Source organism: Lagenorhynchus albirostris, chromosome 5 (assembly GCF_949774975.1).
Source record: "Lagenorhynchus albirostris chromosome 5, mLagAlb1.1, whole genome shotgun sequence".
NCBI classification, from domain to species: Eukaryota; Metazoa; Chordata; class Mammalia; order Artiodactyla; family Delphinidae; genus Lagenorhynchus; species Lagenorhynchus albirostris.
This window is the reverse complement of record NC_083099.1, coordinates 18324843-18339785: the sequence shown is the minus strand read 5'-3', so window position 1 is coordinate 18339785 and position 14943 is coordinate 18324843. Positions and strand designations below refer to the sequence as shown.

Genomic DNA, 14943 nt, shown 5'->3' with positions numbered 1-14943 from the left:
CCTTGGCTTCTTTGGGAGTTTGTCCCAGTGATGCCACACTCTGCCCCAAAGTCCCCCTCCAAACCCCCGGTTCGGGGGTGCACGGAGTCCCGCGGTCCAGGCAGGTGCCCCGCGCGAGCAGAAGCAGGACCAGAGGGTCTGCGGAGATGGACCCGGAGCCCAGCCTCAGGGGTGCAAGGGCTGAGTGGGGTCCCGGGTCCCGCAGTCCCGGGGCCGCCTCCCGGGGAGGATGCCGGCGGGGGCGGGGAGCGTGCGCGGCCACGTGACGACCGCTATAAGAGCGCTCCGGACGGACGCTCCGCTCCCGCCGCGCCTCCTCGCCGGCCGCGCTTGCTCCCAGCGCCCGGCTTCTCCGAGCCACCAACCTGCGGCTGCGGCTGCGGCAGCCGCCCGCACCCCCGGCAGCACCATGACAGGTATGCGCCGCGCCGCCCATCGCCGCCGCCGCCCCGGGACGCCGGACTCTTCGCCCCGCGCGGCCCCTCGTAGCCCCGCCGCCTCTCTTCTCCCCCCACGCCCGCCGCTCCGCCCCGGGGGAGCTCCCAGCAGGACGAGGACCGCCGCAAAGTTGCAGGCTGGCCGCAGCCGGGCGTGTCGCTTCTTGCGTCAGCCGCTGCCCCGCCGCCCCGGGGTCCCGAGCGGCCGTCTGGACCCCGCGGACGCAGCCGAGGGGGTCCGCCAGGCAGCGCCTGGGCCCTCCGCCGAAGCCCCCGTTCCTCCTTCCGTCTCCTTGCCCTTCCTCCTGCGCGCACCGTGAAGGGCGGGCGGGCAGGCGGAGCAGCTGCGGCCGGCTGCGTGGGGGTGGGGAGCCGGCTCCCCGGGGGCGCGGGTTCCGAGCTCCGGAGCGCGGCGGGGTCGCGAGGCGCCGCCCCCCACCGCCCGCGGGCAGGAACTCCTGCAAGGGGCAGCTGCGAGGCGGGGACGCCGGTGGCCCCGGCCCGGCTCCTCGGCCGCCCGCTCCGGCGCTGGCCGCCACGCCGAGCCTATTTTTAGGCCTTTGGGGCTGGGTTGCGGGAAGCCGGAGCCCGGCGAGCGCCCCCGGGGAGCGGGCCCGGCGTGGTGGGAGGGCGCCGGCCCACTTGTTGCAAGGTGTCCGGGCCGCACGGCGAATCTGCACCCCGAAGACCGGAGGGCCCGAGGTAACTGGTCCTTGCTGTGCTGTTGAGGCGAACAGTGGGATCATTACAGCCATTGAGCTGCGGAAAGGTTGCAGATGTAACCCGGGGTTTGGCCGTCTCTGGGAAGGTTGAACCTCCTACCCGGTTGTCCCTGGTCTTCCCTGTTCCATTGCGAGGTCTGGCGTTCTAGCCTCCGTTCCGAAGCATTTGTCCTGCTTCCCGCTTCATCTGGGAAATCATCCATATCCTAGCTTCCTGAAAGCCTTGAACCCTACTTACTAAACTTTTCTCCGTGCTCCCCTGGTATCAGGACCGTTTTTGTGTTAAAACATCATTCATTATGCCCCAGATTAAGTGTCCTTGGGACAGGCTGACTGAAATGTTGCCATCTTATGATGGGTTGAAGGAACAAGTTCAAGTTGAGGGGTATGGCAAGGGACAGGAGGCCCTGTTCTGAGCTTTCCTAGCGTGACTAGCTGGGAAGCCAGTGACCCTGGGGGAGGGCACACCAGACTTTCTACAACTTAAAGGAGAGTTCAACGCTACCTGTGAAGATGGCCCTCAGAGCTGCAGCTGGGGAGTGTGCTGGCCCACTTGACAGCCTACAACTTCCTCTCACTTCTCAGTGGAATGTCTACTGCCCCCAGCCTCCACTTTGGAAAATGGGCAAAGAGAGAATGAGGAAACCTAAGACGGAAACAGAGTGACTTCATGACAGAATGGCTCAACTCCCTGCTTGGGCAGCCGTGCCCCAAGTGAGCCCTGGCAGAGCTTGATCCTAAGTACCCTGTATGTATGGATGCCCACCAACCTGCTAATGTTAAAATCCATTTGGAGAGGGAGTGTGCTCCAGAATCGTCCCGGGGAAGGGCTGGGAAATCCTAAAGGCTGGGCTGGTGGCCTTGCGAGGGTGGGGCTCGTTCAGGAGGAAGGAGAATTCATGCATTTGCCCCTGGGCCTGGCAACTAAATGATGATTGGAGATTGATTTTTGAATGTGTGTGTGAGAGAGAGAGAGTCTGTTGAGGTGCCTCAGGATACAGGGTAGGGGTACTGCTTGCTTCTCCAAGGAAAAGGAGGCAGGTTTTCTAGAGCTCGTGAGGTGGTCCCTAAATCCATTTAACAGCGATGGGGCACCATTTAGATAGAGGCATCAAGGAGGGAAGGCTTCTTGGGGGAGGTGATGTTTCAGAGAGACTCAGAGTGACTCTAGAGTGGTGGTTGGATAGCCATGGAGTGTTTGCTCCAGGTTGAGGAAACAGTAGAAAAAGCCTGAGGCGTGGGACATGTAAGCATCAGAATGAAGAATATGGCCTCTGCTTTCAGATGCTCTCAGTTGAGGTTCTTGGCTGGCTTTGTGCTTGGCTGAAAATACTGTCTGTGGTACCTTGTAGGAGAAACAGAAAATGCACTTCTTGATCTCTTCTTCACTGCCTGTTAACTGCCTGAGGTTCACCCTCTGGGTGTTAAGCTGCTGTTTAGTCTGAGAATTTGGCATGTCTGGACTCTAAATTGGATTGAATTTTTACAGCTTCGTCAGCCTCTTGAAGGTTGCCAAAGATTGCCTGCTAAAGAATGGTCTTGAGCCATTCTTATAACGGACACTGGGTTCTCTCTCTCACCCTAATGCCCCACAAGAGGCTGCTCTTTTATTAATACAGCAAGTTGATCTCAGAGGAGCTGATTTTGCCAAATTATTGATTGAAAAGCGTCCTGGGGTGGTGTTTTCTAGGTAGGATAGTGTAATGAATGTGTGTTCGTTTTCCTTGTATTAAGATCAGGCCTTTGTGACACTGACCACAAACGATGCCTACGCCAAAGGAGCCCTGGTCCTGGGCTCGTCTCTGAAACAGCACAGGACCACCAGGAGGCTGGCCGTGCTCGTCACCCCACAGGTCTCGGACTCCATGAGGTGAGGACCTCGCTGCCCCGCTGTTGGTGGGGCTCGGACATCCCTCTCCCCTGTTTCTGGCATCGGTGGGCATTGAGGCCATACCCTTTCCAGGGTTTGCGTGCTGGTGGAGAAAGAGGAGAGTTGCTGAGTGAAGGATTCCTGGGTCTAAAACCTCTTCCTGGCTCTTGGGAGATCTTCCAGCCAAGCTCCCTCTGGGAGCTGGTGTTCTGGCCCTTGCCCTTGCCGATTCCAACCAGGAGTAGGGCTCTCCCTTGGGCAAGTCCTCTTGCGGTAATCCGAGTGAGTGACTCAGTCCAGCCATTCCCTTCATGTCATCACGCTTCACTTGCATGCCTTTCCCCAGATGCAGCAGGGACTACTTTGTTCCTGTTTCTAATGGGGGAAACCTCCCGGGACTTTGAAAGAAAGTAGCAGTTTTCTCCACCCCAATTGACATTAGTAACCTAAAGATCTTTATTTACAATTTAATAGACTAGAATATTTGCCAGAGGGCTCTCAGAGTTAGGGGTCCTGCTGGGAGAGCACCCTGAGGGAGCACAAGCTGTTCTTTGATTGGGTTAGTTCATGTTAATTGGTTGGAATTCAATTTTGAAGTATCTGAATGAACTACCTTGATCCTAATACTAACTTACTTAAGAATATCTGGGCACACTAGCAGCTCTGTATTGTGTTTATTTTTGCATTCTCCTATCCCTTTTAGAGGTTGAAAATGCTCTTTTTGTGACTTTTTTCAAAAAATGTAAGCCCGTGCCAAGGACCTCTGAAAAAGACGCATTATACATACATACATATATCTTTCACGCGAAGAACCTTATTCCTAAAGGGTAATTTAGGAAAATGCCCCCTCAAACTGTCTCCTTTGTGTATGTCCTAATCTATAGTCTATTTAATGAGAATCGTGTAAGAAGGTGGATATAGTCTTCAACAGCAAGCCCCCTTTACTGTGGTAAAGGGTGCCGCCATTTGTTTCAGAGATCAAGTTTACTGTGTGAACTAGAACATACGTTTGTACAGCTTTGGAGGTAGATGATACGTTACCAGTTTTGTTCTGCATGCTGGATATTTTTATAAACTTTCGGTGATGGTTTGTCTTTATCACGTGTTTTTCCTTGTGCTGAGTTTAGTGTCTTACCTAAGTACACCCCACTTCACCTCACCTCAGTCTTGCCTTCTAAAATATATCTTTAGTTAATTTGGGGCAGGGAGAAATGTTGTACCTCACCAACTAAAGTGAGTCTCTCATGCCAGGAGTGAAAAGCACGTAATAAATGCTGGCTGGGTGCGATGCTAAAAAAAATGGAAACCAAATAATTGAGTCATTTAACTTCTTGTAGGACACAGCTTCAGGCAGTTCTCTGTCAACTGCTTTGGCAAAAATTATTAGTTATAGGCTTCAGTGCAGATAGTACATGCACTTAACTCCGCATCATTTGTAAAAGTATTCAGTGGTCAGCAAGAACCCGTTGTAATAAAATACTATTGTTAAAGGCATAGGCTGTTGAAAAGATGTATTACCAAGCATCAGTCGCATTTTTGCAAGCTATTTCACAATTTGCCTGGTATTCAGTGGTACAATAAAACATAGGAAACTTCCATGATAATGTTTTAAGATAAGAGGTTCATCCTCACAGTAAGCAGTTCTCACTGTTTTAATGAAGTTAACTGCACATGCAAATTAACACAGTTTGTCCTGAAGTAAATTAGCACATACTTAAGAGATTGCAATATACCGAAGTAACAAATTCTCTCGTAATTGATAAGCTAAATAGAACACCATCTTATGTTAAATGGGTCACTTGTTCTAAAGAGATGCTGAGAGCTGTTTTCTGGATTTTATTTTTGACAGGAAAACTTTAGAGACTATCTTTGATGAAGTCATCACGGTAGATGTCTTGGACAGTGGTGATTCTGCTCATCTAACCTTAATGAAGAGGCCTGAGTTGGGCATCACGTTAACTAAACTCCACTGCTGGTCCCTTACACAGTATTCAAAATGTGTATTCATGGATGCAGATACCCTGGTGAGTATGGCTTTGATGGCTGGAAAGATGGATATAGTAACTGAGACCAGTTAGGCATTTGAAGAATGCTGTCAAGACTTGACAGTAAAGTTCAGATAAAACCACTGTTGTAAAAAGTGTCAGGTGTTGAAGGAGAGAGAGTAGGACCAGGCTGCCTCACAGCTGTCATCTGAGTAGTTAAGACCAGCAACAGACTGCATCTTTTGTGTTGGATAACTTAAGGAGAACTTAAGAAGGGTATACCGCAGCAGAACAGTTCTGAAATGCTTTCCCTTCTTCCTGCCCCATTGCCCTTGAATCAGGTCCTAGCAAATATCGATGATCTTTTTGAGAGAGAAGAATTGTCGGCGGCACCAGACCCAGGGTGGCCTGACTGCTTCAATTCTGGAGTCTTTGTTTATCAGCCTTCAGTTGAAACGTACAATCAGCTGTTGCACCTTGCTTCTGAGCAAGGTAGTTTTGATGGTATGTATCTGTTTTCTTTATATCTGACAAGCTGTGAGTATCTTCTAGGGGCTGCTCTTCTCTGGGAGTTGCTATGGTTCCTTGTGTCTGGAAGATAGCGACACATGAGATGTGGCAAGCATTTGAAGTTGTGTCGTTCTGGGAAATAGTGTTGTGTGTTGTGTGTGTGCACGTGCATCTTTTTCCTGTAGGTACATGGTACATAGGCTGTTTTACAGACTTGCCTTTCATTGGCCTTCCTGTGTCTAAATTAGAGTATGATAAATGAACCATAATTATTCAAGAATTCAAAAGACTATTATACAGCTCAAAAAGTTTAACAACTATCTTTAAACCTGAGTAAACTTAAGTACAAGAGCTAACAGGAGGACCCAGTATTGTCTCTGTGGAAATTTGAGGAATAAACCTAGGCTCTCATTCTTTCGGGAGGCACTGAAAAAGAAGATAGAAAGACTATGTGAATAATCTTTGTCTCCGAATTGTCACTCTCTATAAGGCAGTGCATCAGGTAGAGTGGTCTGCAAGGCTAAGGAGTAGAACATTGGCAAAGTCACCATCCATTTTCCATAATGCCTAAGTGTATCTATAGCTATATGTTTATGTAGAAAGGTTCTGACTATTTGTGATTAGGACCTCACATCCTTTGGAGAATTTTGGGTAAATTGATTTGTAGGTATGCTTCTATTTTATGCCAGTCTCTAAAATAATAAATAATAAGCCACTTTTTCTTTGAATTTTTGAATTTTATTTCATTTATTTTTTATACAGCAGGTCCTTATTAGTCATCCATTTTATACACATCAGTGTATACATGTCAATCCCAATCTCCCAATTCATCCCACCACCACCACCACCACCCCGCTACTTTCCCACCTTGGTGTCCATGTTTGTTCTTTACATCTGTGTCTCTATTTCTGCCCTGCAAACCAGTTCATCTGTACCATTTTTCTAGATTCCACATATATGCATTAATATACGATATTTGTTTTTCTCTTTCTGACTTACTTCACTCTCTATGAGAGTCTCTAGATCCATCCACGTCTATACAAATGACCCAATTTCATTCCTTTTTATGGCTGAGTAATACTCCATGGTATATATACACCACATCTTCTTTATCCATTTGTCTGTCGATGGGCATTTAGGTTGCTTCCATGACCTGGCTATTGTAAATAGTGCTGCAATGAAAATTGGGGTGAATGTGTCTTTTGAATTATGGTTTTCTCTGGGTATATGCCCAGTAGTGGGATTGAGGGGTCAAATGGTAATTCTGTTTTTAGTTTTTTAAGGAACCTCCATACTGTTCTCCATAGTAGTTGTATCAATTTACATTCCCACCAACAGTGCAAGAAGGTTCCCTTTTTCCCACACCCTCTCCAGCATTTGTTGTTTGTACATTTTCTGATGATGCCCATTCTAACTGGTGTGAGGTGATACCTCATTGTAGTTTTGATTTGCGTTTCTCTAATAATTAGTGATGTTGAGCAGCTTTTCCTGTGCTTCTTGGCCATCTGTGTTTCTTTGGAGAAATGTATATTTAGTTCTTCTGCCCATTTTTGGATTGGGTTGTTTGTTTTGTTAATATCGAGCTGCATGAGCTGTTTATATATTATGAAGATTAATCCTTTGTCTGCTGATTCATTTGCAAATATTTTCTCCCATCCTGAGGGTCGTCTTTTTGTCTTCATTGTAGTTTCCTTTGCTTTGCAAAAGCTTTCAAGTTTCATTAGGTCCCATTTGGTTTTTTTTTTGTTTTTATTTCCATTACTCTAGGAGGTGGATCAAAAAAGATCTTGTTTTATTTGTGTCAAAGAGTGTTCTTCCTATGTTTTTCTCTAAGAGTTTTATAGTGTCTGGTCTTACATTTAGGTCTCTAATCCATTTTGAGTTTATTTTTGTGTATGGTGTTAGGGAGTGTTCTAATTTCATTCTTTTCCATGTAGCTGTCCAGTTTCCCCAGCACCACTTATTGAAGAGACTGTCTTTTCTCCATTGTATATTCTTGCCTCCTTTGTCATAGATTAGTTGACCATAGGTGCATTGGTTTATCTCTGGGCTTTCTATCCTGTTCCATTTCTGTTTTTGTGCCAGTACCATATTGTCTTGATTACTGTAGCTTTGTAGTATACTCTGAAGTCAGGGAGTCTGATTCCTCCATCTCTGTTTTTTTCCCTCAAGACTGCTTTGGCTATTCGGGGTCTTTTGTGTCTCCATACAAATTTTAATTCTAGTGCCACTGGTAATTTGATAGGGATTGCATTGAATCTGTAGATTGCTCTGAGTGGTATAGTCATTTTCACAATATTGATTCTTCCAATCCAAGAACATGGTATATCTCTCCATCTGTTTGTGTCATCTTTGATTTCTTTCATCAGTGTCTTATAGTTTTCTGCATACAGGTCTTTTGTCTCCCTAGGTAGGTTTATTCCTAGGTATTTTATTCTTTTTTGTTGCAATGGTAAATGAGAGTGTTTCCATAATTTCTCTTTCAGATTTTTCATCATTAGTGTATAGGAATGAAAGAGATTTCTGTGTATTAATTTTGTATCCTGCAACTTTACCAAATTCATTGATTAGCTCTAGTAGTTTCCTGGTGGCATCTTTAGGATTCTCTATGTATAGTATCATGTCATCTGCAAACAGTGACAGTTTTACTTCTTCTTTTCCAATTTGTATTCCTTTTATTTCTTTTTCTTCTCTGATTGCCATGGCTAGGACTTCCAAAACTATGTTGAATAATAGTGGCGAAAGTGGACATCCTTGTCTTGTTCCTGATCTTAGAGGAAATGCCTTCAGTTTTTCACCATTGAGAATGATGTTTGCTGTGGGTTTGTCATATATGGTCTTTATTATGTTGAGGTAGGTTCCCTCTGTACCCACTTTCTGGAGAGTTTTTATCATAAATGGGTGTTGAATTTTGTCAAAAGCTTTTTCTGCATCTACTGAGGTGATCATATGGTTTTTATTCTTCAGTTTGTTAATATGGTGTATCACTTTGATTGATTTGCATATGTTGAAGAATCCTTGCATCCCTGAGATAAATCCCACTTGTTCATGGTGTATGATCCTTTTAATGTGTTGTTGGATTCTGTTTGCTAGTATTTTGTTGAGGATTTTTGCATCTATATTCATCAGTGATATTGGTCTGTAATTTTCTTTTTTTGTAGTATCTTTGTGTGGTTTTGGTATCAGGGTGATGGTGGCCTCATAGAATGAGTTTGGGAGTGTTCCTTTCTCTGCAATTTTTTGGAAGAGTTTGAGAAGGATGGGTTTTGGCTCTTCTCTAAATATTTGATAGAATTCACCTGTGAAGCCATCTGGTCCTGGACTTTCGTTTGTTGGAAGATTTTTAATCACAGTTTCAATTTCATTACTTGTGATTGGTCTGTTCATATTTTTTATCTCTTCCTGGTTCTGTCTTGGAAGCTTATATCTTATTTAGCAATACGTTACTAAATAACCAAGAGATCACTGAAAAAATCAAAGAGGAAATCAAAAAATACCTAGAGACAAATTGCTATGAACACATGATGATCCAAAACCTATGGGATGCAACGAAAGCAGTTCTAAGAGGGAAGTACATAGCAATACAAGCCTACGTCAAGAAAAAAGTAAGATCTCAAATAAACAATCTAACCTTACACCTCAGTAAACTAGAGGAAGAAGAACAAACAAAACCCAGAGTTAGTAGAAGGAAAAAAATCATAAAGATCAGAGCAGAAATAAATAAAATAGAAACAAAGAAAACAATAGCACAGATCAATAAAACTAAAAGCTGGTTCTTTGCGAAGGTAAACAAAATTGATAAACCTTTAGCCAGACTCATCAAGAAAAAGAGAGGACTGAAATCAATAAAATTAGAAATGAAAAGGGAGAAATTACATTGGACACTGCAGAAATACAAAGCATCCTAAGAGACTACTACAAGCAACTCTATGCCAATAAAATGGACAACCTGGAAGAAATGGACAAATTCTTAGAAAGGTATAACCTTCCAAGACTGAACCAGGAAGAAATAGAAAATATGAACAGACCAGTCACAAGCAATGAAATTGAAACTGTGAATAAGCCACTTTTTTTGTGTGTGTGTGGTACCCGGGCCTCTCACTGTTGTGGCCTCTCCTGTTGCAGAGCACAGGCTCCGGACGCGCAGGCCAAGCGGCCATGGCTCACGGGCCCAGCCACTCCACAGCATGTGGGATCCTCCTGTACCGGGGCACGAACCCGTGTCCCCTGCATCGGCAGGCGGACTCTCAACCACTGTGCCACCAGGGAAGCCCTCAGCCACTTTTTTTTTAACAACAACAGTAAATCCCACACAACAAGACAATACTGATGGTTAGCATGCAAAATAAGCTCTTTTAAAAACTAATGTTCAGAATCTTTTGAATCAAGAAGAGACCCAGTTGTATCTACGAAGAAGGATTTGCACTAAGGAGATGCCCTCTCAGCAGTGACTCACTATTAGATACTTGACGTTGTGACAGACGCCCAGGTGAGGAACATGGGGGTGGCCAGAGGCCTGAGCCAGACACCAGGTGCCAGAGGCTTCTTTCCTTTCCCTTCCCTCTCCAAGAGCAGATATGAGATCTGAAGTGAGTAGATCTTTCTAAACTAGCAGGAACAGCCATCCTCAGTTGACCCAAGGTTCAGCCCTGGGTACAGATATGAGGACTCATTTCCATTAACTAGTTGTAAAGTTAAAAATCAAAATTTCAAATCTAAACTTTTCGAATTAAAAGAGTACATCTAATCGTTTGTCCGATTGCTGAAATTAAGAGATTGGAAATTAGAACATTTTTAGTTATACGTGAAATTGTGTTGTTGCTGTTCCCAGAAATTGAATTCTGTTTCGTGTTTTGAGGATTTGGGATATGCAGCTCTTTGAAATGTCCTTGAAAAGAACAAAGAAATTTAAGTCTCAGTCTTGCTTCACTGTTTGGTTAATTTGTACTCTACAGCAGTAGTGCTGAACCTGGGGTAATTTGGTCCCCCAGGGAGCTTTTGGCAATGTCTGGAGACTCTGTTGGTAGTCACAAGTGAGTGGAGAGGGCTCTACTGGCATCTCGTGAGTGGAGGCCAGGGCTGCTGCTAAACATCGTACAATGCATGGACAGCCCCTGCACCAAAGAATCATCTGGCTCAGGATGTCAGTAGTGAGAAAATCTGCTCTATGTCAAGTCGTTACATGCCCTAAAGCAGTGAGCCGGAGTTTCTGAACCGTCATGAATGGTAGCGTCCGACAAGAAACGCCTTCTTACTTTAAGCAACCTTAAGAAATAATGTGTTGAGTGATCACTGTGGTTACGGCCCAATGTCACTTCTTCACTTTCCTGGCTTTTTTTTAGCTCCTACTTTCTTTTCGTATAAGGAATGAAAGCTGTATTGGTATGTTAGTTCAAAACATGTATTCCTTATTTCTGCTGCTCGCATGAAAATCGTTACCTTTGCACAGAAGGGAGATAGGAGTATTTTTAGCGGAAGTCCACTAACCTTAAGTCTTAACCTTCCGACTGTGGCTGAAGCGTCAGCGTGTGGCTTTCTTCACCTCCTGTCGTTAAATGTAAAGGAAGTAGTGTAACCCTGCCAGAAATTCCGTGTAAATTCTCAGCTCCAGTAAGTGAGTCACTTTCTAAAGTAGGTCCAGCTGCCTAAAATCCACACGACTGCAGTTGCCTAAGGTGGATTCGATTTTATTGTTGCAAGATGAGAGTTGGGATACCCAACAGGAGTGTGCCGTGATCAATTACCCAGGTTACAGTTTCAGAGTATAAAACGAATTAATTAGCTGGCAGAGACCAACCTGGATCGTGTACCTTGTTCTAGAACCAAGAGGTACTAGAGGAGTTGATGAATTCGTTGTTAAGAAGCAAGACCATGTGAAAAGTGCTTAACTAGAAAGCACTTTCTGCTCTTGCAGCCAGAATCTGAAACAACTGGGAGAGCCTGTGCCCGCTAGCACGTTCGTTATTCAGCAGCAGGGTTTCCAGCAGCTGGCCCTTCTGTAAGGTATTCCATGTACTGGCTCCTTGGTGGCTAAGGATTGGAATTTTTTCTGTTAGTAGAAATGCTTAGTTGAAGCAGTTGAAAATTCAACTATGCGGATAGGAACTTTTGGTTATTCTCAATATAGTGTTTAAATTCAACTGAAAAATAAAGCAGCGGCTGTTAAATGAAATGTTTTTTCGCTTGATGTGTTCCGGAGAAGCTTTACCTACTCATCAAAGAAAGCGCGCTGCGTACCATGGGAGCGTGCTCCTCTGTGAAGGGATTTACCATCCTGTTGAATCCATATCTGTGTGACATGAAGACTTGTTGGACTTACACTTAATAAAATATTTCTTTGTAAGCTACATCCTTTTCTGGTGCTTTGGTTGCTTTGCTTCAGGCTCTCAATGCAGTGCCCTGTCTTGTGTAGATGTCATGCCATAGGCACGGAGATGAGCGCTTTCAGGTGTTTCCTTTCACCTTACCGTACATTTTCTCATATGCACAGTATCTCCCCACCGTCTCCCACCCCCAGTTTTACTGAACAGGGGGTCTTAAGTCCCAGCATTTTTAGACTGATACTAAAGAAAACCTATTCGCAGATGACTGTCTCAGTCTGAATGTCTTGCAAGTCCTGCTTAATCTCCTGTATACATGCATCGAGAACTGATGGGATCTGGTGTCCACTGACGAGCCACCGGGCCTCTGATGGCTGAGTATCTGCAGCTGCTTCTGCAGCCCTTCTAACGTGAAAGAATGTGGCTTGTCAGGCTTCTCATCATCAGCGCTCTAATCACACCCCACCCTCGCCTCTGGCCAAGAGAATAATCCTAACATGGCAGATCATGCTAGGTACCTTGACATCTCTTTTTTCCTTCCTCAATATCTAGAGTGTTAGAATTTCAAACTAGTGACTTCATACCTAACTTACGGCTGGCATTTAATTTCCCACAATGAAGTGTCTAAGTTTCCTATACTGTTAATATTTGCAAACTATCTTGGCACTTACTTCATAACCGAAGTTACATGTTTCCTGAAGAGTTGTACAACAGCTATTGGGAAATACATACACTAACATTTTATAGACTGTGACAAGATAAGGTCAACTTCAGGATTTAGCAGTGAGAAGGCAAGAGGTCAAGGTTTCGTAGGTACTAGTCAGCAGTCTTGCCTCCACGTACTCATGTGATCCCCTTGATTCCTCATTTGACGAAATCAATCTGGATGCAAGTTGAGATTTATTTCCTTTCGCCCCGTGACTCCAAGGTATCCTAAATTACAGGTGCCTGTACAGTTGAAGAGTTTAGTGCTTGAAAATTGCTGTCTATTAAATTTCATTTGCATATGTTAGTTTTAAAAACCTAAGTAAAAAAAGAGGAATTCATATTTTCCAACTTGAAGTAACCATTTTTTTAAAATCTTGGAATTCATTAGTGTAACCTAAATACTCGAAACTTTTTTTTTCTGGAATAATGAAATTTTGGTCTGTAGTTGAGTTTTCAAAAAAAAATAGGACAGAGTAAATTGGTGATAGAATATTAGTTATGGTTTTCTTTCAGCAGAACCTAAGATCCTCTGTGAGGTCATTAAAACTGTGTGTTACATATTCTAATTTAAGTGGTCACTGAGACCCTTAAACTGAACATTTTTTTCCTGTGCTTGGAAATATAATAAACCAGGAGAGTACAGTAAAGTGATTTTTTTTTTTTTTTTTCGGTACGCGGGCCTCTCACTGTTGTGGCCTCTCCTGTTGCGGAGCACAGGCTCCGGATGTGCAGGCTCAGCAGCCGTGGCTCATGGGCCCAGCCGCTCCACGGCACGTGGGATCTTCCCGGACCGGGGCACGAACCCGTGTCCCCTGCATCGGCAGGCGGACTCTCAACCACTGCACCACCAGGGAAGCCCTACAGTAAAGTTTTAAAATAATTTTTAACAGAAAATATTTGGCGGTGCTATCTATTAAAGTGTAAAATTGACCCCAGTGCTACCTTCCCTAATCTTTGCAATTAGTTTGGATTCAAGCTGGATCTGCCCAAAAAAGGAATGAAGGAGAGAGGTATTCCCAGATAGCACTTGTCTTGTTCAAACCAAATGAGCGCAGACATTCAGGTGTGTCTCACCTGGTTCCCTGACTTGATAGGTTCCACTCTGACAGGTGCTCGTGGTAAGCTTTTCCAGCTGCCCACACACTAGACTGCTTGTGGCCCTTAAACTATTTTATCAGTTGCTTTGAAAATTACTTTCTTCTCTTGCATTTCTATCATTTAATTGATAGTTTGGGTAGTATCTTGAATAAGTAAAGATGAAAAGCAAAAGTCATAACATGTAGTAGCAAAATAAATGAGTACACACAAGTTTTATGTTAAGAGCTATTTTTATCTCATTGTACCCTTGAGTATTTTTTTTTTTTTTTAGCCATCTGTTTCTTTCTAGCCTTGTAACCAGAAGAGATCATGAACCTTGTGAGAAATAGAGATGGTGGGAAGGACTCAAGTGTTATAGGCTCTTAGGCTGGTCATTTTACTTCTTCATTTATTCCTCAACAGTTCTGTGAAGTAGTCATTCATTTACTTATTAATATATTAATTCAACAGATATCTATTGAAGGCCTGCTGTATAGCTACTACTGGGCACCCAGTGTTGATACAGTTAGGACAGCCACTTGCCCAGTATCCCTGAGCTGGTGGCAGAGCCAGGTCTGGACCAGACAGTTGATGCTGTGGCTGGGTTATGTGAGTGTCGTTTTGTCCCTTCCCTCGCAATTACCCCACACTGCGGCAGTCACGAAAATGTATCAGAGAATGATACGGGATACAGGAAAATCTCTATTACACTGGATTTATTACAGATTAATTACTTAAAATTCATTCCCCTGAATAAGTAGAGACAGCAGCTGATAAATTCCTCATTTTAGAAATGAAGACACGGAAGCTTATGTCTTCTATCTCTACAGCTGCTGTTCCTCCCTGCTAAACTGGAATGTCTAGAAATATTTTGTCTTTTTTTAATTGTTAAACTATTGGATGCATTTTATTTTATTAATGAGATATAGTCGATTCACCGTATTATGTATCAGGTGTACAACATAGTGATTCACAATTTTTAAAGGTTATACTCCACTTACAGTTATCATAAAATATTGGCTGTATTCCCTGTGCTGTACAGTATATGCTTGTAGCCTATTTATTTAATACATAGTAGTTTGTACCTCTTAATCCCCTACCCCTGTCTTGCCGCCCTCCCTTTTCCTCTCCCCAGTGGCAACCATTAGTTTGTTCTCTCTGTCTCTGAGTTACTTTGTCTTTTTAAATCAGCAGCACAGTTGATAGTCTCATATTGTTTTGTGGGTCTGGAAGTATTCTTAGAAATGATTACTCTTGTCTTTTTTTCTATAATCCATTCCTGTAGTATTTAAAAAAATCATTTGAGCTCCTAAT

The 14943-nt window shown here is 44.0% G+C and overlaps 1 protein-coding gene across 2 annotated transcripts in view; it reads left to right on the top strand.

The window, feature by feature from the left end:
* The first annotated feature begins 298 nt into the window (after positions 1 to 298).
* GYG1 (glycogenin 1) overlaps positions 299 to 14943 on the top strand; it is a 38149-nt gene continuing 23504 nt past the window's right edge. Inside the window, exons 1-4 of one of the 2 annotated variants that reach the window (XM_060149659.1) lie at positions 299 to 416; positions 2894 to 3029; positions 4879 to 5053; positions 5356 to 5518. In XM_060149659.1, coding sequence (XP_060005642.1) covers positions 410 to 416; positions 2894 to 3029; positions 4879 to 5053; positions 5356 to 5518 — 481 coding nt within the window. In that variant the 5' untranslated portion in view covers positions 299 to 409. Of the gene's footprint in view, positions 417 to 1224; positions 1908 to 2893; positions 3030 to 4878; positions 5054 to 5355; positions 5519 to 14943 lie in introns of those variants that run through there. The other variant, XM_060149660.1, reaches the window with a different exon arrangement.